This window comes from Hyla sarda, chromosome 9 (genome assembly GCF_029499605.1).
Source record: "Hyla sarda isolate aHylSar1 chromosome 9, aHylSar1.hap1, whole genome shotgun sequence".
In the NCBI taxonomy this organism is placed as follows: Eukaryota; Metazoa; Chordata; class Amphibia; order Anura; family Hylidae; genus Hyla; species Hyla sarda.
The window spans coordinates 132,718,628-132,744,956 of record NC_079197.1 but is presented as its reverse complement, the minus strand read 5'-3'; the positions used below and the strand labels follow the sequence as shown (position 1 = coordinate 132,744,956).

The window sequence follows — 26,329 nt, the reverse complement described above, 5'->3', positions numbered from 1 at the left end:
TCCCACACCCTCTCTCTGCAAAGTCAGAGAGAGTGGAAAACATTTATTTATTTATTTTAAATCAACTGGTGCCAACAATGTAAACAGATTTGTAAATTACTTCTGTTTAAAAATCTTAATCCTTCCAGTACTTATCAGCTGCTGAATGCTCCACAGGAAGTTGAGTTGTTCTTTTCTTTCTGACCACAGTGCTCTCTGCTGACACCTCTGACTGGGTCAGGAATTGTCCAGAGTAGTAGCAAATCCCCATAGCAAACCTATCCTGCTCTGGACAGTTCCTGACATGGACAGACGTGTCAGACTGAAAAGACCTATATAACTTCCTCTGTGTTATACAGCAGCTGATAAATACTGGAAGGATTAAGATTTTTAAATAGAAGTAATTTACAAATCTGTTCAGCTTTCTGCCACCAGTTGTTTAAAAAAATGTATTTCCACCAGAGTTCCCCTTTTAACCAAACTAATTTCCTTCTGAATCAGGGTCTTATTTCCTACATAAGATGAGTTTTCTCTCATCATAGCGGCAATACAGGGTTTCTTTGAGACGGCCAATAATTCCTTTCCAATGACCAGACATTTCTTAGGCTTAGGCTTAGCTAAAGATGCAACAGAAACCTTGTCTCTCTATAATCACAAGGAAGAGAAGGATCGGTACAATGCTAATGAAGACGGGCCAGGGCAAAAACAACAACCCATAGGCCTTCAGTATGGATCCTGGCCTAGATGAACGTTCCCTTTCTTGGCTAGAGTACTCAGGATACCAGACACAGCCAGTGGTGGAATCCCAACCAGAAGTGACATCAGACACCACAGGAAGTAGCAGAGCAGGGCCTGACGAAGTGCTTTGATAGCACGATACGGACCGTGGCCCGCCGCTGTCTGCTGCTCCCCCACTGTAACATCTGCCTCCGTGGTCTACATATGCACTGGCACTTTATGGAATAAAGAATATACCTTGTTGAAACCTCTCTGGTCTCGGGTGAGTTGCTCCCGTTTCTTCTTTCTTCTAATTTGCACTTAATTTACAAATCTGTTTAACTTTCTGGCACCAGTTGATTAAAAAAAAAAAGTTTTCCACTGAACTACCCCTTTTACCCCTTAACACCGCTTGTTTTTACCTTAATGACTGGGCACAATTTTTCAAATCTGTCCTCTAAGATGCTTTTATTTAGCGATGCGATTCTGAGATAGTTTTTTCATCACATATTGTACTTTATATAAGTGGTAAATCTTTGTTGATTCATGCAGCATTTTTTGTGAAAAACTCAAAAATATTGTTAAAAAGTTGAAAATGTCCAGCTTTTTTAAATGATTTTTTTTAAATAATGGAATTCACTGTATGTTAAACATGATGTTATTTATATTCTGTGGGTCAGTACAATTATAGCGATATCCAATTTATATAGCTTTTTTATGTTTTTTTCCCTTTTCTCAACAAAATCCTTTTTTCCCCTTTTTTATTTTGTCATGTTCTGACAGCCATAACTTTTTCTTTTTTAATCTTTCATCCAATTCCATTGTATGAGGAATATTTTTTATTGGTACCATTTATGCAATTCATGCTACCTTTTAATCTTTTTTATTCCACATTTTGGCCAAAAATTTGCAAATTTTTTTGTGCTTTTCTTGTTGTTTTTTTTTTGTTTGTTTTGTTGTTATGGCCCTCACCATTCGGGATAAGATACAATTATCAATTTATTGTTATTACGGATGTGGCAATACCTATTATATATAGTTTATTTTTTTGGGGGGGGGGGGGGGGGATGATATTCTATGGTTTTATTGGGAAAGTGGTATTTATTATAATTTTTTTTACTCTTTATTAATTTATTTAAAACCATTTGATTTTTTTACCTTTTTACCTGTTATACTATGCTGCTGTACATTAGTAATGCAGCACACTATAACTGTCAGTGTACACTGACTAACAGCCTGGGCGATCCAGCCTATGGCTGGTCATCACAGGCTGCCGTACTATGCAGACAGGACCCCATCAGCTGTCCTCATGTTGCCATGGCAACCAACGGGATTCCACAATGCGATAGTGGGAATGCCGTTGGTTATGGCTGTCAAAACTTGACAACACAAAAAAGGGGAAAAAGGATTTTGTTGAGAAAAGGGAAAAAGAACATTAAAAAGCGATATAAATTGGGTTTCGCCATAATTGTACCGACCCACAGAATATAAATAATGTTTATCATACAGTGAATTCCATTAAAAAAATAATTAAAGTTTTTTTTTTTTTAATTTCACAATATTGCCATCTCCATAGATTCTGTGATCAGGACTGATCACAGCATGTATGGGGTTAATGCAGCCGAGACCGGCGTGATCCCGGTCTCAGCAGCGCATCGCGCTGAGCAGGAGATTGCTAGGACGTATGCATACGTCCAGTTGTGCTAACTAGCTAGCAACTTGGATGTATGCATACGTCCTGGGGCGGGAAGGGGTTAAAGGGGTACTCCCGTGGAAAACTTTTTATTTTTTAAACAAACTGGTGCCAGAAAGTTTGACAGATTTGTAAATTACTTCTATTAAAAAATCTAAATCCTTTCAGTACTTTTTAGCAGCTGTTTGCTACAGAGGAAAATGTTAATTTTTTAAATTAATTTTTTGTCTTGTCCACAGTGCTCTCTGCTGACACCTGATGCCCGTATCAGGAACTGTCCAGAGCAAGAGAAAATCCCCATAGCAAACCCCTGCTGCTCTGGACAGTTCCTGACATGGACAGATGTGTCAGCAGAGAGCACTATGGACAACACAAAAAAATTCAAAAAGTAAAGAATTTCCTCTGTAGCATACAGCCGCTAAAAAGTACTAGAGGATTAAGATTTTTTAATAGAAGTAATTCACAAATCTGTTTAACTTTCTGGCACCAGTTCATTTAAAAAAAAAAAGTTTTCCACCGCAGTACCCCCTTTAATCCCTTAATGATGCAGGGTATTTTCCGTTTTTGCATTTTCATTTTTTCCTCATCTAAAAATCATAACGCTTTCAATTTTTCACATAAAATTCCATATGATGGCTTATTTTTTTGCGCCACCAATTCGACTTTGCAGTGATATTAGTCATTTTACCCAAAAATCCACAGCGAAATGGAAAAAAAATCATTGTGCAACAAAATTGAAGAAAAAATTCAATTTTGTAACTTTTGGGGGCTTCCGTTTCTACGCAATACATTTTTCGGTAAAAATGACCCCTTATCATTATTCTGTAGGTCCATACGGTTAAAATTACACCCTACTTATATAGGTTGGATTTTGTCGCACTTCTGGAAAAAATCATAACTACATGCAGGAAAATGTAAACGTTTAAAAACGTGTACGGGGCGATATGAGGGCTCATTATTTGCGCCGTGATCTGAAGTTTTTATTGGTACCATTGTTGTTTTGATAGGACTTTTTGATTGCTTTTTATTCACTTTTTAATAGTATAAAAAGTGACCAAAAATTCGCTATTTTGGACTTTGGATTTTTTTTTACGTGTACGCCATTGACCATGTGGTTTAATTAATGATATATTTTTATAGTTTGGACATTTACACACGCGTTACAGTTCTGTGAGATGCTGGAATAAATGTCTGTCTGTTGCGGTTAAAGGGGTACTCCACCCCTAGACATCGTATCCCCTATCCAAAGGATCCCCCCGTGATTTCTCAGGGGCTGGAGGATCGTGATGTCACGCCTCCCCCCTTTAATGCCAGTCTATGGGAGGGGGCGTGGCGGCCATTACGTCACGATCCTCCGGCCCCTGCTCGCTCCATGCATCAGATGACAGGGGTGCTGCAGGAGAGATCCCGGGGTTTCCCAGTGGCGGGACTCCCGTGATCAGGCATCTTATCCCCTATCCTTTGGATACGGGATAAGATGTCTAGGGGCGGAGTATCCCTTTAAGTTTCTACATAACACAAAGTCACTAGGAAGTAACTTGAAGTAATTGTGAAGTTATTTGTGTCATTCTCTCGGTCATAGCACGCAGGTAAGAAGAAGGAGCAGGGATCCTGCTGGCAGAAAGGACTAAGCTGCACTGACCCTGTAAACAGTAAACTTATAGTTTTATAAATCTTATTGGACAACAGTGAAGGAATTGTAATTTACATGTTGCAATATATAAGCATTTAAACCTTCTCTCATCACTAGAATAAAGGAGCCTTAGAACTAATTTGACATCCATGATGGCACCAATGGTTGTACCAAAGAACACAGAGATTTGTAAGCTTAGAAGAAGATTTATCAACCTGTCGGATTTGCCCATAACAACCAATTACTTTTATTTTACTGGAGCTCCTTAGATTATAAAGCTGAACTGCGATTGGTTGTTGTGGACAAAAACAGAGCAATAAAAGTACAGAACACCAGACAAAGGCATAGTCAGGTCACAGGCAAGGGTCAGGTACAGCAGATTAGGTGAGAAAAAGGTATGGATATAAAAGGTAGTGGAGGGCAAAGACCACTTACACAGGCAGGTGAGTCACAGACTAAGTGAGGTTACATAGCCCATCTGAGAAGGACGTGGATGCTGAGGCCAAATGTAATTGGTTTGTTGTACAAGCCTCCTGATTGGCCTGAGCATTGTCACAGCAATGAAGGATACATTAGCCAAATACAGGAGGAGTTAACCAAATTCACCCAAGACACTTGGCCATTTATTTTTGGAAGAGCTTCCCACCTCATTAAATGTTGTAATACCGTATTTACTCGAGTATAAGCCGAGTTTTTCACCACGATTTTGCGTGCTTAAAACGTCCCCCTCGGTTTATACTCGAGTGAACTCTCCGCCTGTCAATCCCTTCTCAGTGGTGTTCCGGGCATGCTGGGAGTTGTAGTTTTGAAACCTCTGGAGGTCCGCAGGTTGAAGACCACTGCCGCCTTCGTCATCATCCAGCCCCCCCCCCACTTTTGTTTTGTACTCACTTCCCCTCAGCGGGAAGGAAGGGTGAGCTGGTTGGGGCCATCTATGCTGCAGGGACCGTCCGGTGGGGATGGTTAGTCGTTCCGGGCTGTACCTTTTCACCGGGAGGCCCTCTTCTACGCTCCGGGCCGGCCCCGGACTAGTGACGTTGCCTTGACGACGATGCACAGGGACGTTGCGCATGAACGTCCCTGTGTGTCGTTGTCAAGGCAACGTCACTAGTCCGAGGCCGGGCCCGAAGCGAGGAGAAGTGGCCCCCCCAGTGAAAATGGACAGTCCGCAACGACTAACCCTCCCCACCGGACGGTCCATACAGCACAGATGGCCCGGATCAGCTCACCCTTCCTTCCCGCCAAGGGGAGGTGAATAGAAAACTAAAGGGGGGTCTGGATGATGACGAATGCCGCAGTGGTCTTCAATCTGTGGACCTCCAGCTGATAGCTGTCCGGGCATGCTGGGAGTTGTAGTTTTGCAACATCTGGAGGTCCATAGGTTGAAGACCACTGATGAAGGAATTGGCAGGCGGTAATGATGACGGGGGTCTGGATGATTACATGGGGGGATGATGACATGGGGGGTGGGTGATGTATTTCCCACCCTAGGCTTATAGTTGAGTCAATAACTTTTCCTGGGTTTTTGGGGTGAAATTAGGGGCCTCGGCTTATATTCGGGTCGGCTTATACTCGAGTATATACGGTATATCTAATTAACAATGTCAACAATAAATCATTTTAAAATCCTTCGCTTTGAAGATTTGAATTTATATAAAATGTATAAAATTGTGATTTCTTTTTACACTTCAAAGTAGTACGTATTGTAGTTGTTCGTATTGTACCTAAGTTGTTATCTCATAGTTCATATACAGTGATTCAGTTTTTAAAACATTTTTGCTGATAGGAATCAAAACTATTTCCACTAAATTATTCATATTGCAAGTTTTATGTAGCAAAAGGCAGATATTATGCAACTCACAGACATGAGGTATTTATTCTATAGAGGCACTTCTCCAATACAGAAATGTAAACATGTCATATACACTTAATGACTATGCTACAGTATATACAAAATAATATCTTACAATACAATTATTCTTCAAGCACTGTGTCCCTGAGACTGCAAATGCCATGAGCACCTCACAGCCATTGGTCAGCTGAGACACATGGAACCATAAATCATGGCTAGAATAGCTTCAGATCCGGAAACGAAACACTACCACTTTACAAATCGTCCCAGAAAGACATTCTAAATTCAGTATTACAAAATTATCAATAATTCTGTAACATTTTTTAGAACTGTGTAGCTTAGGAACTGAATATAAGTAGTGCCAGGTAAATGATACCTTCTATGGCATGTGTATTGTTAACTCTTTAATTGTTTTCCTATACTGGGTTATTCTGTACCTAGCCATTACAACTGTTCTATTAGGAATACTGGGGAGTATGTTATTATATCGATATCACCTCAAATTGTAATGGAGCTAGTGGAAAGGATTGGCGTGTAACTCCGGTATACTTTAGAGACTAAACCCAAGGTAATATAAACCTACACAGGGCTGCTACTTCATTCGACGCTGTAGTTTGGCATACAAAGGATGGAGGAACAGACAGAAGACGTTCAATGCTCTTTCCAATACTTTTAGTCTTTAGTCTACTTTTACTATGTAGCATCAAAGTAATTATACAGAGCTTCTCTGGCTACATATCCAGGCTGAGAACCTCTGACTACACATTTATGTTGGGAACCTCTCTCTGACTACACATTTAAAGGGGTATTCTGCCCCTAGACATCTTATCCCCAATCCAAAGGATATGGGATGAGATGTCAGATCATCTGGGTCCCGCCGCTGGGGACCCCCGCAATATAGCAAACTGCACCCACCTGTAATTGCTTCTGGAAGCGCTGGAGGCTCTCAGGCTAATTCCTCCCGACAACGGGGACGGAAGATCGTGATGTCACGACTCCGCCCCCGTGTGCCGTCACGCCCCGCTCCCTCAATGCGAGTCTATGGGAGGGGGTGTGACTGCTGTCATGCCCCCTCCCATAGACTTGCATTGAGGGGGCGGGGGCGTGATGTCACATGGGGGCGGGAGGAATTAGCCTGAGAGCCTCCAGCGTTTGCGGAAGCAGTTATAGGTGGGTGCAGCTATATTGCGGGGGTCCCCAGCGGCAGGACCCAGATGATGTGAAATCTTATCCCATATCCTTTGGATAGGGGATAAGATGTCTAAGGGCAGAGTACCCCTTTAAATTGGGAACCTCTCTCTGACTACATATTTATGTTGGGAACCTCTCTCTGACTACATATTAATGTTGGTATCCTCACTCTGACTACATATTTATGTTGGGAACCTCTCTCTGACTACATATTTATGTTGGGAACCTCTCTCTGACTACATATTTATGTCGGGAACCTCTCTCTGACTACATATTTATGTTGGGAACCTCTCTCTGACTACATATTTATGTTGGGAACCTCTCTGTGACTACATATTTATGTTGGGAACCTCACTCTGACTACATATTTATGTTGGGAACCACTCTGTGACTACATATTTATGTTGGGAACCTCTCTCTGACTACATATTTATGTTGGGAACCTCTCTCTGACTACATATTTATGTCGGGAACCTCTCTCTGACTACATATTTATGTTGGGAACCTCTCTCTGACTACATAGTTATGTTGGGAACCTCTCTCTGACTACATATTTATGTTGGGAACCTCTCTCTGACTACATATTTATGTCGGGAACCTCTCTCTGACTACATATTTATGTTGGGAACCTCTCTCTGACTACATATTTATGTTGGGAACCTCTCTCTGACTACATATTTATGTTTGGAACCTCTCTCTGACTACATATTTATGTCGGGAACCTCTCTCTGACTACATATTTATGTCGGGAACCTCTCTCTGACTACATATTTATGTCGGGAACCTCTCTCTGACTACATATTTATGTTGGGAACCTCTCTCTGACTACATATTTATGTTAGGAACCTCTGACTATATATTAATGTTGGGAACCTCTCTCTGACTACATATTTATGTCGGGAACCTCTCTCTGACTACATATTTATGTTTGGAACCTCTCTCTGACTACATATTTATGTCGGGAACCTCTCTCTGACTACATATTTATGTCGGGAACCTCTCTCTGACTACATATTTATGTTGGGAACCTCTCTCTGACTACATATTTATGTCGGGAACCTCTCTCTGACTACATATTTATGTTGGGAACCTCTCTCTGACTACATATTTATGTTGGGAACCTCTCTCTGACTACATATTTATGTCGGGAACCTCTCTCTGACTACATATTTATGTTTGGAACCTCTCTCTGACTACATATTTATGTTGGGAACCTCTCTCTGACTACATATTTATGTTGGGAACCACTCTGTGACTACATATTTATGTTGGGAACCTCTCTCTGACTACATATTTATGTCGGGAACCTCTCTCTGACTACATATTTATGTTGGGAACCTCTCTCTGACTACATATTTATGTTGGGAATCTCTCTCTGACTACATATTTATGTTGGGAACCTCTCTCTGACTACATATTTATGTTGGGAACCTCTCTCTGACTACATATTTATGTTGGGAACCTCTCTCTGACTACATATTTATGTCGGGAACCTCTCTCTGACTACATATTTATGTTTGGAACCTCTCTCTGACTACATATTTATGTCGGGAACCTCTCTCTGACTACATATTTATGTCGGGAACCTCTCTCTGACTACATATTTATGTTGGGAACCTCTCTCTGACTACATATTTATGTTGGGAACCTCTCTCTGACTACATATTTATGTTGGGAACCACTCTGTGACTACATATTTATGTCGGGAACCTCTCTCTGACTACATAGTTATGTTGGGAACCTCTCTCTGACTACATAGTTATGTTGGGAACCTCTCTCTGACTACATATTTATGTTGGGAACCTCTCTCTGACTACATATTTATGTTGGGAACCTCTCTCTGACTACATATTTATGTTGGGAACCTCTCTCTGACTACAAATTAATGTCGGGAACCTCTCTCTGACTACATATTTATGTTAGGAACCTCTGACTATATATTAATGTTGGGAACCTCTCTCTGACTACATATTTATGTTGGGAACCTCTCTCTGACTACATATTTATGTTGGGAACCTCTTTCTGACTACATATTTATGTTAGGAACCTCTCTCTGACTACATATTTATGTTGGGAACCTCTCTCTGACTACATATTTATGTTGGGAACCTCTCTCTGACTACATATTTATGAAGGGAACCTCTCTCTGACTACAAATTAATGTCGGGAACCTCTCTCTGACTACATATTTATGTTAGGAACCTCTGACTATATATTAATGTTGGGAACCTCTCTCTGACTACATATTTATGTTGGGAACCTCTTTCTGACTACATATTTATGTTAGGAACCTCTCTCTGACTACATATTTATGTTGGGAACCTCTCTCTGACTACATATTTATGTTGGGAACCTCTCTCTGACTACATATTTATGTTGGGAACCTCTCTCTGACTACAAATTAATGTCGGGAACCTCTCTCTGACTACATATTTATGTTAGGAACCTCTGACTATATATTAATGTTGGGAACCTCTCTCTGACTACATATTTATGTTGGGAACCTCTGTCTGACTACATATTTATGTTGGGAACCTCTTTCTGACTACATATTTATGTTAGGAACCTCTCTCTGACTACATATTTATGTTGGGAACCTCTCTCTGACTACATATTTATGTCGGGAACCTCTCTCTGACTACATATTTATGTTGGGAACCTCTCTCTGACTACATATTTATGTCGGAAACCTCTCTCTGACTACATATTTATGTCGGGAACCTCTCTCTGACTACATATTTATGTCGGAAACCTCTCTCTGACTACATATTTATGTTGGGAACCTCTCTCTGACTACATATTTATGTCAGGAACCTCTCTCTGACTACATATTTATGTTGGGAACCTCTCTCTGACTACATATTTATGTTGGGAACCTCTCTCTGACTACATATTTATGTTGGGAACCTCTCTCTGACTACATATTTATGTTGGGAACCTCTCTCTGACTACATATTTATGTCGGGAACCTCTCTCTGACTACATATTTATGTTGGGAACCTCTCTCTGACTACATATTTATGTTGGGAACCTCTCTCTGACTACATATTTATGTTGGGAACCTCTCTCTGACTACATATTTATGTTGGGAACCTCTCTCTGACTACATATTTATGTTGGGAACCTCTCTCTGACTACAAATTTATGTCAGGAACCTCTCTCTTACTACACATGAAAATATCCTGCAAAATATTTACTTCATCTCCTGACACTTGAGAGGCCAGGTTCCTAAAAGTCATCGATGTATGAGAACCTAGAGTTTTATCAGTAACAACTTGTTTTTACCTTTCGTGCACTTAGCCACATCTCTCACTCTCAGGAAAGAAAGCTTTGCTGAGGCCCATTTGAAAAATCCACAGAAAAAGAATAAAAGTGTAAAGTTCCTTGACCCCAATCCAAAAGCTTTACATTTACTATAATTTACGCCAGTTCATTATTACTGAGGCTTGTAGCCTGATGCACCAGATTTATTAAGAGGCCAGCCCCACTTAATAAAATGTTAACATTTTTTGCTAGTGCAATTTCCATTTAAGGGACTTGTCATTACTTTCATGCTGCCTGAAGTACGAGTCATGAAGTCCCCAGAGGCTTCTTCCTTCCCCATCAGCCTTGATCAATCTCATCCAGTTTGGGTATAGTGAGAGATCTATCAATCAAGGTGCAAGGGGCAGATAGAAGCCACCTATGACTGCCCGGATGACTAGTGGTTCAGGCAGCATGAAAGTGATGGCAGGTTCCCTTTAAGATCAGTATGTACAATGGCAGTTTTTAACAAATTCCCTTCATGGCATAACAAGAATACTGTACTAAGTAAACATTACTATTCCAGTTTAAAATTTCTGTCCCAATGTCAAAACAGTAGAGTAGGTCTGCTCTTCCAAAAAACTGTGATGCTGAACAGTTCTTCATAGACAGAAATGCACCGTTGGCACCTGTTTAGTCCCAAAGATGGTTTTTGTCTGAGAAACTTTTCCTAGATGGTAGACTTCTTAAAGGCCCACAATTATATGGAATGTGAAGGGCACATCACAAAAAGCTTGAGATTTTTAAATAGTGAAAAAACAAACAAAATATCATAATTAAAAAAAAAGAAAATTCTAGAAAATGTTAGAGAAAATGTCTTGTATGTATGAAAGGTTTCTCTCTGATGACATGGTCAAAATTTATATATATATATATATATTTTAAAAACTCTAGTTGTCCTTTAGTCCACTGTTCAGACAATGCTTTAGTTTTGGAGTGTTTTTTTTCCTATGAAAATGCTTTGTTGTCGTAGCCTCCAAGGCCTCCTTCAATTGTGGGGATCTCTAGACCGTTGGAAACTTTGGGGAAATCGCCAGTATTTTTGTATCTTCCGATGCGATGCTGTTCCAAAGCAGGTCCCCATTCTGGTGTTGGAGAGCAAATAGTTCGAAATCGCTGTAGAGACAATGAAAAGGTGTATGATGATAGAGAGTAGAGCTTACACGTAATATCAGGTTGGTGCATGGTGGGCAGCTCTACCCAGATACTGGACCATCCTTAAAAATGGTGTCACTTGGCTAATAGGAGCGATGGAAGAATTTAATGGACTCTTAGTTACAGGTCCATTGTTTTCACAAGGAGAACACCTTCATGGGCTTCTGTGTCTATGTGAATATTGGACAACTTGACGGTCACTGCAGAGTGGAACAAGGGGAGAAGCAAGGGGAGCGCTCCATTCATGAATCCTATGGACACATGAGTCTTCTAATATTTCATTATTTCTATTAGCCAGGCAGCACAGCATGCATTTTTGGCTACTAAGAGTATGGGCCTGTAGCTGGAATATGAGATGCTTACATAGGGCAAAATATTAAGATAGCAGGTCCTATTTAAAAGGAGGTTAGTCTTACAGATTCTATATGAATCCCCCAGTAGTGTTGTTCACGAAAATTTGAATTTTAATCGTGAATATCGTATATTAGCGAATTTGCGTATATTGCGAATATAGCACTATATATTCGCAATTACGAATATTCGCTTTTTTTTTTTCTTTGGTCACAGTACAAATCACAGTGATGTCTAGTGGTACGCCCCCCCGCACCTGAGAGCTTTGGCTCTCGCTCCCCGCACCTCCAGCTATTTACTTGCGTCTGCTGTATGGACACTTGGAATAAAGCATCGTTTGGCAAATACTTCTCAGTGGGTGAGTGCAGCTTTTTACAAATCTTCTGCGTTTCATGTTTTACACATCACAGTGATCACTGCATCCCTCTCTGCTCTTCGCATATGCGCATATTTGCGAATATTGAGCCCTCCCCTCTTTAATGGTATAGGGAACTAATGGGCTAGTGCAGTAGTCTCCAACCTGCGGACCTCCAGATGTTGCAAAACTACAACTCCCAGCATGCCCGGACAGCCAACGGCTGTCCGGGCATCCTGGGAGTTGTAGTTTTGCAACATCTGGAGGTCTGCAGGTTGGAGACCACTGCACTAGCCCATTAGTTCCCTATACCATTAAAGGGGTACACCAGTGAATGCCTTTTTTTCTTTTAAATCAACTTTCTGGCACCAGTTGATTTAAAAGAAAAAAGGTTTTCACCGGAGTACCCCTTTAAAGAAGGGAGGACTCAATATTCGCAAATATGCACATATATTTTCACATATGCGCATATATTTTCACATATGCGGGAAAAAATGAATATAAAGAATATGCGAATTTCGCGAATATATGACGAATATTCATCCATATCTTCGCGAATATGGCCTATGCAGCTCATCACTATCCACCAGAAAAGAAAATGTGCGTGTGTTTTTTGGTATTTTATGAAACATGCACAACATTTTTAGATGTTTTTTGTGGGGTGTTCACCAAGTGGGTGGGGCTTGACACGAAGCGAGAGTGGTTTCATATGAAGGGGCATGGCTGACGTCAGCTCTGACCTGGGATTGTCCATGGATTTATCAAGAGGTGTGCATCGCTTTCTAAATCTGATGATATCCTACCCAGCAGGGGGTTTACTTAAAAGGGTACTCTGCTGGAAAACATATTAGCCCCATTCAGATGTCTAACAAGATGTCTATTCGCAGGGGTCCCGCCGCTGGGGACCCTCGTGGTCTCAGTCATCCGGTGCTTGGAGCGAACTCCGCTCCGTGTCGGATGACTGGCGACTACATCCACCACGCCCCCTCCATTCATGTCTATGGGAGGAAGCATGAACTCATGACGCCACCGCTGCCAGTCCGGAGATTGTGGGGGTCCCTAGCGGCAGGACCCCCATGATCAGACATCTTATCCCCTATTCTTTGGATAGGGAATAAGATGTTTTCTGGCAGAGTACCCTTTTAAGAACTGCGCATAAATCTTAGTAAATTCCTGCAGTCTACACGTCCTTATACTGAGCTCAGCTAAATCACGCTGCTGTCAGTCTACATTATTTTGCCTCAATGATTAGTGATGAGCGGCATTGCCCATATTTGAATTTGCGATATTTTGCGAATATATAGACGAATATTCGTCTTGTATTCGCAAATTTAGCATATTTGTTAAATTCGCATATTCGCGTATTCGAGGAAGAAAACTTTGAGGGGGTGGGCAACTTTACTATTGGTTACTAGGGATGTTGTTCATAACCTCTGACAAGTGTATTTGCATCATTCTAATTGGCCAACAAGTGAAAAGAAGGAATATGCAAATATGCGGAAAAAAGGGAATATTCGTAATTTCGAATATATAGCAAATATATTCGCAATATTCACGAATTTTGTGATATTCGTGATAAAAATTCGAAATGCGAATATTCACGCTCAAAACACTATCAATGATATGCAAAAAAAAGAAGAAAAAAGAATTCATGCATTTGGATATGTTAGAAGACATTATTATTAGCCTCTTTGAACAGACTGTGATCAGATTTTTGCAAGGAGTTGATACCAGATCATTACTGTATTACTGTCTAGAATAGATGCAGCAGAGCTGACTTTGTCAATTACTCTTTTGTTTGTGTTCTTTAATAGTTCACTTTGTAATAATAAAGTTCTATGGAGAACCAGAGGCAAATCATCATCATGTCAAAATGAGAATCGCCAAATTACAAATTCAACTTGGCCACATGACTTGTACCAAGGAAAAACAAAGATGTCGCCTGTAGGTAGCAACTCTGTGAGTCTATTTCTGATCCATTACACCACAATTAATGATATTAGCCAAACCACAGTCATCCAGCTGTAGACAGGACCGTATGCTCTGGATTATTGCAGTGATCTCCACCTCACCAAGGTTGCCTATCCCTGGTGTACAACAATTGGATTTTTTTAAGGAGAACCAGTACCTAACAAGAGGTTTGTGGAAGGAACGGGTTTTCCTTGCAGAGATCCAGTTGGTGTATTTCTATGACTGTCCTATTTGACATATGTAGTTACTTACTTGCCAAAGTGTTCCTTCACCTTTACACATCTTTATTACAGCCAGTATGGGGATCCAGATAATGCAGAAAATGATCATGCACCAACCCAGGGCAACTCCCCAGGGGGGGTATTCAATGTCACCATGTGTTGGAGAAGAGAATGTGACCAAGGACCAGATCAGAATGGCCTGTAAATAAGGTAGAAGAGAACTGAGAGGCCAGATACAAATGTTATTCTCTATCTATCTATCTATCTATCTATCAATCAATCTATCTATATCATATATGTCTATCTATCTATCTATCTATCAATCTATCTATCTATATCATATCTGTCTATCTATATCATATCTGTCTATCTATCAATCAATCTATATCATATCTATCTATCAATCTATCAATCTATATCATATCTATCTATCTACCTTTCTGTATGTCTAGTTATTTCTTCTATCTATCTATCTATCTATCTATCTATCTATCTCATATCTATCTATCTATCTATCTATCTATCTCTATCTATCTATCTCTATCTATCTATCTATCTCATATCTATCTTTCTATTTATATATCTATCTCATATCTATCTATCTATCTATCTCATATCTATCTATCTATCTATCTATCTATCTCATATCTATCTATCTATCTATCTATCTCCTATCTATATATCTATCTGTCTGTCTGTCTGTCTGTCTGTCTGTCTATCTATTTATTTATCTATCTACCTTTCTGTATGTCTAGTTCTTTCTTATATCTATTGCATTCTCTATTCATATGTTTATGTATTTCCGGACTTACTGTTAACAGAAGAGGAGTGATACAGAACCAGCACATTCTCCACCAGAGCCAGAACATGAAGCTTTTCTTTCCAATCATCATTTCAATATCTTCAATGAAGCGGTTACCACCTTTACATGGAAGAAAACCAAAATAAACTCTCCTGAGTGTGTATTGTATTCCTAACATTACAGAGTACAGTGACCTTCCAACATAATACGAGTATTATCCGAAAATATATTGGCTGTGTCTTGTATCTCAACAACAGACTATACAAAAGTAATATTTCTTACTGCATCATCTACTAAAAAATACGGGATTCCTCTGATGTGTTTCCCATTCAACGAGTTGAGAATGCTCTAATACTCTGTGCTGCTGTGTGCTGACCTGACTGACTGCAGGTTGTCCTGTACCTGGTACTGTCAGACTGGATAAAACAGTTCTGCATATAAATCACCTGTACAAGTCAATATATTATCATGTTCTAATAACATATACAGTGGTCCCTCAAGTCACAATATTAATTGGTTCCAGGACGACCATTGTATGTTGGAACCATTGTATGTTGAGACCAGAACTCTATGGAAACCTGGTAAGTGGTTCTGAAGCCCCCAAAATGTCATCCAAAAAATAGGAAAAAGTGAGGATTAAAGAAAAATAAGTAGATAACTAATATAGATAAAGCAAATCCTTATATATAAAAGTAAGAAAGATCTGCTGGGAGCTGTAAATCACTGTCTATGTCAGTGTTTCCCATCCAGGGTGCCTCCAGCTGTTGCAAAACTACAACTCCCAGCATGCCTGGACAGCCAAAGGCTGTCCAGGCATGCTGGGAGTTGTAGTTTTGCAACAGTTGGAGGCACCCTGGTTGGGTAAGACTGGTCTATATAGAGGACAGGAGCTTCTTCAGGGTCCTGTACAGTACACGCAAAATGGAATCACCCTCACCTGTGTCCAAAGGAGCAGCTAACCGTGGCACAGGTAAAGAGTACAGAACATGTAATACCTCCCTGTACTGTAGGGGGCGCTACCAGACAGTCAGTGCATGCACTTCAGTAGTACAGGTGTAAATGTCCATTCTGATTGGTCAGTTCTTGCAGCCATTGACACTTTTCACAGATCTGGACTGTCCGTACATTGTATGTTGAGTCTGGTTTCAAGTTACAATGGTCCAGAAAAGACCATTGTATTTTGAAACTATTGTATGTTGAGGCCATTGTAAGTTGAGGGATCACTGTATGTATTTTATCACAGGGACATGAACAATCATTTCTCTACTTATTGTATTTACCATAAATCCAGGCGATTCCTATTAATTCTAGAATGGCAGCAATAAGGATTCCCCAGCCAGCAGTGAAATAATCGATCAGGTCCACCCAGAATATTCCTGCCTGAAAAAAAGAGCCCATGATATTAAATATCATTTTATGTATAATAGAATAGGGATGAGCGGCATAGGCCATATTCGAATTTGCGAAATTTCGCGAATATATGGATGAATATTCATAATATATTCGCGAAATTTGCATATTTGTTATATTTTTTGCGCATATGTGAAAGTGTATGCGCATATTCGTAAATATTGAGCCATCCCTTCTTTAACCCCTTAAGGACGAAGGGTTTTTCGGTTTTTGCACTTTCATTTTTTCCTCCTCACCTTTTAAAAATCATAACCCTTTCAATTATGCACCTAAAATTCCATATGATGGCTTATTTTTTGCGCCACCAATTCTACTTTGCAGTGACATTAGTCATTTTACCCAAAAATCTACAGCGAAATGGAAAAAAAAACAATTGTGCGACGAAATTGAAGAAAAAACGCCATTTTGTAATTTTGGGGGCTTCCGTTTCTACGCAATAAGTTTTTCGGTAAAACTGACACCTTATCTTTATTCTGTAGGTCCATACGATTAAAATGATACCCTACTTATATAGGTTTGATTTTGTCGCACTTCTGGAAAAAATCATAACTACATGCACGGAAATTTATGCGTTTAAAATGGTCATCTTCTGACCCCTATAACTTTTTTATTTTTCAGCGTACAGGCCGGTATGATGGCTCATTTTTTTGCGTCGTGATCTGAAGTTTTAAGCTGTACCATTATTGTATTGATCAGACTTTTTGATTGCTTTTTATTCATTTTTTCATGATATAAAAAGCGACCAAAAATACGCTATTTTGGACTTTGGAATTTTTTTGCGCGTACTCCATTGACCGTGCGGTTTAATTAATGATATATTTTTATAGTTCGGACATTTACGCACGCGGTGATACCACATATGTTTATATTTATTTTATTTACATGTTTTTTTTTATGGGAAAAGGGGGGTGATCTGAACTTTTATTAAAGAAAGGGTTAAATCACATTTATTAACTTTTTTTTACACTTTTTTTTTTTGCCGTGTTATAGCTCCCATAGGGACCTATAACACTGCACACACTGATTTCCAGCACTGTTCACTGCAAAGCCATAGCTTTACATTGATCGGTGTTATCGGCGGTCGATTGCTCAAGCCTGCATCTCAGGCTTGGAGCAATCAATCGCCGAAGTGACACGCCGGAGGAAGGTAAGAGGGCCTCTGCCCGCGTCCCAGCTGATTGGGACACCGGATTTTCACTGCGGTGGTCCCGATCAGCCCCACTGAGCAGCCGGGAAGGTTTTACTTTCTTTTTAGATGTGGCGTTCAACTTTGAACGCCGCGTCTAAAGGGTTAATAGCGCGCGGCACCTCGATCGCTGCCGCGCGCTATTAGCCCCGGGTCCCGGCTTCAGATACATGCCGGAACTGACCCGATATATATATCGCGGGAGCCGGCCAAGGATGTAAACATACGTCCTTGGTCGTTAAGGGGTTAATGGTATAGGGAACTAATGGGCTAGTGCAGTGGTCTCCAACCTGCGGACCTCCAGATGTTGCAAAACTACAACTCCCAGCATGCCCGGACAGCCAACGGCTGTCCGGGCATGCTGGGAGTTGTCGTTTTGCAACATCTGGAGGTCCGCAGGTTGGAGACCACTGCACAAGCCCATTAGTTCCCTATACCATTAAAGAAGGGAGGGCTCAATATTCGCGAATATGCGCATATGGGAAGAGCAGAGAGGGATTCAGTGATCACTGTGATGGGTACTGTGAACAAAAAAAAGCGAATATTCATAATTGCGAATATATAGTGCTTTATTCGCGAATTTGCGAATATGCGATATTTGCGATTAAAATTCTAATTGCGAATATTTGTGAGCAACAATATAATAGAATATGTATACCCATGTCTATTGATAGAAAATATAAAGAATATAACAATGACATCAAAATAACAATTTGAACATCTGAGAATTGATTTTTTTTGATGTTGCAACTAGGTGGCGCTCTACAGTGTGTTTTTTATGAACAGGTACTTCATGAATGATCCTCTTCTGCCTTATTTTAGGGATTTGGAATGTAACCCACACAGTGCTGCCTAAGGACATCCAGGAATGTCTGTATGTTTTTTCCTACTGATTACATAATGAATCACCTATATATTTCTGTAGTGGAAAATCTATCAAAGGAAATAGTTCTTTCCGGCGCTAAGACATCTTATCCCCTATCCAAAGGTTGTCACGCCCCCTCCATAGGTTTGCATTGAGGGGGCGGGGCGTGACATCACACTGGGGCGGAGCCGTGACATCACTATGCTCCATCCCCGTGATCGCCAGTAATCAGACCCGGAGCGAGCACGCTCCGGGGACTGATTATAACAGGGTTGGGCGTGGAAGATCACGGGGGGTCCCCAGCGGCGGGACCCCCGCGATCAGGCATCTTATCCCCTATCCTTTGGATAGGGAATAAGATGTCTTAGCGCCGGAGTACCCCTTTAACTGCTTCCAGAATGGGGCTTATAACCCCTTCCATACCAGGCACATCTTTTCGATTTTTTAGCGGACGGAGATTTGAAAGCTATAAAGCGTATTCTTATTCAGCTATTCAAATCGTTTTTGCAACAAAAAAAAATCTATGATTTCATTATGCTTTATTTTTACCACATTTTTATTTTAATGGAGAAAATGTAAAAAAAATAATATTTAAAGGGAAGTTAGTGTTATCTTTAGATCTGTATATTTTTTTATTAACTGCGCTAAAATATATATTTTTAATTGTGTCCTTTCTGATATGACATTTTATATAGGGGATGTATATAGGGGCAGGGCTATAAGCATAGTCTGGGCCATTTTTTTTTTTTTTTAATTATTATTTTCTTGTATTTTTTTTTCTTTCATTTTCTTAGTAAGGGTGCGTTCCCACAGGGCGTATACGCAGCGTATTTGACGCTGCGCAAAATTTATGGCCACAGCGGGAAATACGCTGCGTATCCCTTGCTCACTATACACACGCAGGGCTCTCCGGCGGCAGCCCTATGCGTGTAGTGAGTTTTGGAGGCGGAGCTGTGCGTCACAGTCACGCCGGCACACGGCCCCGCCTCCAAAACTCACTACACACATAGGGCTGCCGCCGGAGAGCCCTGCGTGTGTATAGTGAGCAAGGGATACGCAGCGTATTTCCTGCTGCTGCCGTAAAATTTGCGCAGCGTCAAATACGCTGCATATACGCCCTGTGGGAACGCACCCTAAGGGTACATTCCCATACAGCGTATTTGCTGCGTATTTGCTGCTGCGTATTTTATTTTCCCTGTTGAAGTCAATGGGTAGGAAAATACGCAGCACCAAATACGCAGCAAGTACGCAGCAAAATACGCCACGTGGGAATGCACCCTCAAACCCATTTTTATTTTTTTTCCCTTGTGGGTATAATATATCAGCCCCAGGTTTAGGGGAATACAGCCTCCTGACACGTACTGCAGGGCAAATCTGGGTGTGCTAAGACCCTGCAGCCCCAGTAGATTCCTGACACTGGTGATCACAGGATCACGGGGCTGGAAACCGAGAACATTATACAGCGCTTATCACTATTTCGGCCTTTTGTCTGGAGAGCCCTGCTGTCCATAACAGCTAACTCTCCTCTATTGTAATGGCGCAAAAATCTGGAAATAATTAGTGTTGGGCGCGAATATTCGCATTTCTCATTTTTATCGCGAATATCGCAAATTTGCGAATATTGCAAATATATTCACTATACATTCAAAATTACGAATATTCACTTTTTTCCGCATATGCGCATATTCGCATATTCCTTTTTTTTCACTTGTGGGTCAACTAAAATGATGCAAATACACTTGTCAGAGGTTATCAACAACATCCCTAGCAACCAATAGTAAAGCTGCCCACCCCCCTCACTGTTTTCTTCCTCAAATACGCAACTATGCAAATATAACAAATACGCAAAATTCGCGAATATAGGACGAATATTCAACTATATATTCGCAAAATATCGTGAATTCGAATATGGCCGATGCCACTCATCACTATGGATATCTCTTCAATAAAGATAGAAGTAAGAAGAATATTGCACTCACTCATCTTTTTTGATATTAAAGGGGTACTCCGGTGAAAAACTAATTTTTTTAAATCAACTGGTGCCAGAAAGTTAAACAGATTTGTAAATTACTTCTATTAAAAAATCTTAATCCTTCCAGTACTTATTAGCTGCTGAATAGTACAGCGGAAATTCTTTCCTTTTTGAAGCACAGAACTGTCTGCTGACATCATGAGCACAGTGCTCACTGCTGACATCTCTGTCCATTTTAGGAACTGTCCAGAGCAGCATAGGTTTGCTATGGGGATTTACTTTTACTCTGGACAGTTCCTAAAATGGACAGAGGTGTCAGCAGAGAGCACTGTGCTCGTGATGTTAGCAGACAGCTCTGTGTTTCAAACGGAAAATAATTTCCACTGTAGTATTCAGCAGCTAATAAGTACAGGAAGGATTAAGATTTTTTTTTAATAGAAGTAATTTACAAATCTGTTTAACTTTCTGGCACCAGTTGATTTAAAAAAAAAAAGGTTTTCACCGGAGTACCCCTTTAAAGAAGGGAGGGCTCAATATTCGCGAATTTGTACATATATTTTCACATATGCGCATATATTTTCGCATATGCGGAAAAAAATGAATATAACGAATATGCGAATTTCGCGAATATATGACGAATTTTCACCGGAGTACCCCTTTAACCTCTTAAGGACCCAGGACGTATGGGTACGTCCTGGGTCCTGGTCCTGCGATATAACGCGGGGTCACACGGTGACCACGCATCATATCGCGGTGGGCCCGGCGTCATAGTGAAGCCAGGACCCGCCTCTAATAGCGCGCGGCACTGATCGCTGTGCCGCGTGCTATTAACCCTTTAGCCGCGCGCTCAAAGCTGAGCCGCGCGGCTAAAAACAAAAGTAAAAGTGCCCGGCTAGCTCAGGGAGCTGTTCGGGATCGCCGCAGTATAATCGTGGCATCCCGAACAGCTGTAGCACAGGAGGAGGTCTTCTTACCTTCTCCTGTGCTGTCCGATCGCCGAATGAATGCTTCAAGCCTGAGATCCAGGCTTGAGCAATCAATCACCGAAAACACTGATTGATCCATTCCTATGGGGATGGATCAATCAGTGTAAAAGATCAGCACATGCAATGTTATAGCCCCCCCTATAGGAGCTATAATATTGCATAAGAAAAGTGTAAAAAAATCATTAACCCTTTCAATTATCCCTTCCCCTAATAAAAGTTTGAATCACCCGGCATTTCCAAGAATAAAAAAAAAATTATGTAAATAATAATAAAAATAAACATATGTGGTATCGGCGCGTGCGGAAATGTCCGAATTATAAAAATATACTGCTTTTTAAACCGCTCGTTCAATGGCGTACGCGCAAAAAAAGTCCAAAATAGCGCATTTTTGATCACTTTTTATACCACAAAAAAGTGAATAAAAAGTGATCAAAAAGTCTGATCAGATCAAAAATGGTACCGCTGAAAACTTCAGATGACGGCGCAAAAAATGAGTCATCATAGTGCCCTGAACACAGAAAAATAAAAAAGTTATAGGGGTCAGAAGATGACCATTTTAAACGTATAAATTTTCCTGCATTTATTCATGATTTTTTTTCTCAAGTGATACAAAATCAAACCTATATATTTAGGGTATCATTTTAACCATATGGACTTACAGAATAAATATAGGGTATCATTTTTGCTGAAAAATGTACTGCGTAAAAACGGAAGCCCCCAAAACTTACAAAATAGTGTTTTTTCAATTTTGTCGCACATTGATTTTTTTTACCGTTTCACCGTAGATTTTTGGGTGAAATGACTGATGTCACTACAAAGTAGAATTAGTGACGCAAAAAATAAGCCATCATATAGAATTTTAGGTGAAAATTTTTAAGAGTTATGATTTTTTAAAGTTAAGGAGGAAAAATTGAAAATGAAAAAAACGGAAAAAGCCCGGGTCCTTAAGGGGTTAAAATAGTTTACAATCATCTGTAATGTGTAGGGGGAAGTAATCAGAAAGTCAAGTTTCCCTCTAGTGCCACTTCAGGTTAAATGAGGTATTACACAATTCCCATAATAGCAATGTGCTGGCTCTGAGATGCTGAGTCCTCCACAGCAGGACATGCTCTTTGTAGCCACCAGTGGTTTACATAGAAAAGAGAGGAACCTATGGCAAAGATCAAAATGGACCCCCATTTATGGACAGAAGGGGGTTTCCCCTCCACAACCTTTACATCATCCCTTGCTTGGTAACAATGCCGAGTCCTACACAGTTGGTCATCACCCAGTAGCGTGAAGATGACCAAGTAAGTATGGATCCCATCTCTCAGGACATCCTCTGCATGGTCTGCCTCTATGGTGGCCACTTTGGGATCTGGTTAATACATGAGAGTCCAGAGTGTAAATGTATTCAGGACGTGCTAAATGTGTTTACCAAAATAGACAACCCCTTTTTAAGAAGAAGACAGACAGAATAATTCAAGATAAGCACCGTACCTGAGTCACGCACACAATTCCTAGCAAGAAAAATACAATACAGGCTCCGACGGTCATAACTCCCCTCATTTTCTTCATCACTTTTGGGTACGCATCATGTATGGTGGTGGTTATAGTTTCTGTCAATGAAAATACATTTTACTTGGCTTCCATTTAAAATGATTAAAGGGGTATTCCGGGCAAAAATATTTTATCCCCTATCCACAGGATAGGGGATAAGATGTCTGATCGCGCGGGGGGCCCGCTGCTGAGACCCCCCGCGATCTCCCTGCAGGACCCGCATTCTTTGCCGGTGCTGAATCTCCAGTTTCGGAAACCTCCAGGTTTCCGGGACTGGGGACGTGAGGCCACACCACGCCCCCTCCATTCATGTCTATGGGAGGGGGCGTCACGCCCCCTCCCATAGACATGAATGGAGGGGGCGTGGCATGATGTCACGTCCCCAGTCCCAGAGGTTTCTTAAACTAGAGACGCAGTCCCCGGATAGAATGTGGGTGCTGCAGGGAGATCGCGGGGGGGTCTCAGCAGTGGGCCCCCCACGCGATCAGACATCTTATCCCCTATCCTTTGGATAGAGGATAAAATATTTTTGCCCGGAATACCCCTTTAATTTTACATTAAGTTCCAATTTTTTGTCAAAGTCATATAAATGGTCCTCCAGTGTTCCTATCTTCTGCCTATTTCTAAAACAAGAGCTCAGTGCAGCACCTGGCCACTCACTGGCCGCAATGGTGTCCAGAAGCAATCGGTAAATTGGTGAGAATCCTCTGGTACTCTCACAGGCCTTTCCGACCCCCCTAGTACTGTATAAGTCAGTGTTCCCCATCCAGGTTGCCTATAACTGTTGTAAAACTACAACTTGCAACAAACCCGGACACATAATTTCCCCAATATACTTGATGCAAAAAAATGGGTCATTCGATAATGATCAATTTGAGTATGTCTCTAATAAATGATTATTTTATGTAATAATGATAGATCATTTCGATTAATTTAATTCCATTCATTGTTCTCCTTGGTTTTCTCCCTGAGACAATGGTGTCAGACTACCCAATCCCATTATAGCCCCACCCTTTGGCACGCTTCCTTGGCATAGAATATGATGCATTGCGGTTGCACCTGTTACAGTGCATGATTCACGAGTGATAGAAAATACACGTTGTGTCACATTCCTAATTACCATCCCTGAACGGTTTCCCATAGCATTAAAAAGTAGTATTTGAGTCACTAAGGAGGGACAGAAAATAAAACTTCATTATTCTTCTATTACTCTTAAGACCAGAGAAGTTCATTATGGGTGCAAAATGTACTAGCAAGCATTTCTATGACATGAGCTAAATGATTTTCTCAGTGTATAATACTTTTAAATGTATTATGTATTCACCTGTATACAGTTCATTGCTTTTAGGTGGTTATATTATGTTTAAAGTGTTTTGATTAGATGGGGTCTGGGTGTTGAGACCCTTACCATTCGATAAAAAGAGGCAGGAAAAGTGTTCAGCCTATGGAGCCTGCACACTGAGCAGTGTAATGGGGAGAGAAGTCCTGAGCAGAGTGCTTCTCCCACCTCGTTCTAGTGATCAGTGAGGGTCTGAACACCAAGATTAAAACTTTTGACATGTTCAAAGTTTCTTTTAAAGTGACCAGTGACACTTTAAAGATTTATTTCAGACAAAATGGTCTACAGATCCTTAAAGGCGTACTCCGCCCCTAGACATCTTATCCCCTATCCAAAGGATAGGGGATAAGATGTCAGATCACGGGGGTCCCGCCACTGGGAACCCCCAGGATCTCCGCTGTGGCACCGCGCTATCATTACTGCACATAGCAGACTCGCTCTGTGCGTAATGACCAGCGATACAGGGGCCGGAGCATCCTTATGTCATGGCTCCGCCCTCTCGTGATGTCACGGCTCCTCCCCTCGTGATGTCACGGCTCCTCCCCCGTGACGTCACGGCCCGCTCCCTTGATGCAAGTCTATGGGAGGGGGCGTGATGGCCGCCACGCCCCGTCCCATAGACTTGTATTGAGGGGCGGGCCGTTATGTCATGAGGGGGCGGAGCCGTGACTAAACAATGCTCCGGCCCCTGTATTGCCTGTGCAGTAATGATAGTGCAGTGCCGCAGCCGAGATCCCAAGGGTCCCCAGCAGCGGGACCTCGGCGATCTGGCATTTTATCCTCTATCCTTTGGATAGGGGATAAGATGCTAGGGGCGGAGTACCCCTTTAACCCTTCTAGAAAAAAAAGAAGCAGGGGAGACAAAGATATGAGTCTTCCAAGCATTATTGATTATAAAATAAAATAAAAACTAACTCTACTATTTTTTTTTCAAATATTGGATCAATCCTACAGTATTACATATACAATGTTAAATAAGTTATCCAGGAATAGTAAAACAGTGCCACACCAGTCCTAAGTTTGTTTGTGGTATTACAACTTGGCTCCATTCACTTCAATGGACCGGAGCTGCAGTATCACACACAACCTGAGAACAGCACTGTTTGTCTAATCCCGGAGGACTCCTTTAATGATTTGTTCTCTAAGAATGATCCACTTTCCTCTAGTGCTATCCCTAATACAAGCCTAGAAAAAGCTTCTAGAATTCTACTTACCCACTGAGGCAAACTGGGAATCGAGCCCTAAGGTTAACAGCATGAAGAAGAACAGAATGGACCATAGTGGAGCTACAGGTAACTGAGACAGAGCTTCTGGGTATGCAATGAATGCAAGTGCAAATCCTACAACAAAGGGAGGCACGTGTTAGTATCCTAGTGACAGCGCTACCGTAAATTATAGTCTCAAAACATAGATATTCAGAATTCTAGGTTACACCTGCTCATTACTCTCACAGAGGCCACTATAGGGGAAATGTAGTACAGTGGTCCCTCAACATACGATGGTCATTAGAGATGAGCGAACTTACAGTAAATTTGATTCGTCACGAACTTCTCGGCTCGGCAGTTGATGTCTTTTTCTGCATAAATTAGTTCAGCTTTCAGGTGCTCCGTTGGCTGGAAAAGGTGGATACAGTCCTAGGAAAGAGTCTCCTAGGACTGTATCCACCTTTTCCAGCCCACGGGAGCACCTGAAAGCTGAACTAATTTATGCAGGAAAAGACATCAACTGCCAAGCCGAGAAGTTCGTGACGAATCGAATTTACTGTAAGCTCGCTCATCTCTAATGACCATCGTATGTTGAGGGACCACT

At 41.1% G+C, this 26,329-nt stretch overlaps 2 protein-coding genes and 1 long non-coding RNA gene across 4 annotated transcripts in view; 1 reads left to right on the top strand and 2 right to left on the bottom strand.

The window, feature by feature from the left end:
* LOC130290386 (sodium- and chloride-dependent neutral and basic amino acid transporter B(0+)-like) overlaps positions 1–926 on the bottom strand; it is a 77,363-nt gene extending 76,437 nt beyond the window's left edge. The window contains exon 1 of the mRNA XM_056537964.1: positions 616–926. The gene's annotated coding sequence lies outside the window, so the exon portion shown is untranslated. The remainder of the gene's footprint in view (positions 1–615) is intronic.
* LOC130290389 (uncharacterized) overlaps positions 1–15,370 on the top strand; it is a 36,122-nt gene extending 20,752 nt beyond the window's left edge. Inside the window, exons 3-5 of one of the 2 annotated variants that reach the window (XR_008847591.1) lie at positions 12,091–12,232; positions 14,494–14,631; positions 15,243–15,370. This is a non-coding gene — a long non-coding RNA (uncharacterized LOC130290389). Of the gene's footprint in view, positions 1–12,090; positions 12,233–14,128; positions 14,189–14,493; positions 14,632–15,242 lie in introns of those variants that run through there. The other variant, XR_008847592.1, reaches the window with a different exon arrangement.
* Positions 10,127–26,329, bottom strand: part of LOC130290385 (sodium- and chloride-dependent neutral and basic amino acid transporter B(0+)-like) — a 40,815-nt gene continuing 24,612 nt past the window's right edge. The window contains exons 9-14 of the mRNA XM_056537960.1: positions 25,735–25,860; positions 23,122–23,240; positions 16,504–16,603; positions 15,234–15,343; positions 14,453–14,620; positions 10,127–11,484 (exon numbers count right to left, since the gene is read on the bottom strand). Coding sequence (XP_056393935.1) covers positions 11,317–11,484; positions 14,453–14,620; positions 15,234–15,343; positions 16,504–16,603; positions 23,122–23,240; positions 25,735–25,860 — 791 coding nt within the window. The 3' untranslated portion in view covers positions 10,127–11,316. The remainder of the gene's footprint in view (positions 11,485–14,452; positions 14,621–15,233; positions 15,344–16,503; positions 16,604–23,121; positions 23,241–25,734; positions 25,861–26,329) is intronic.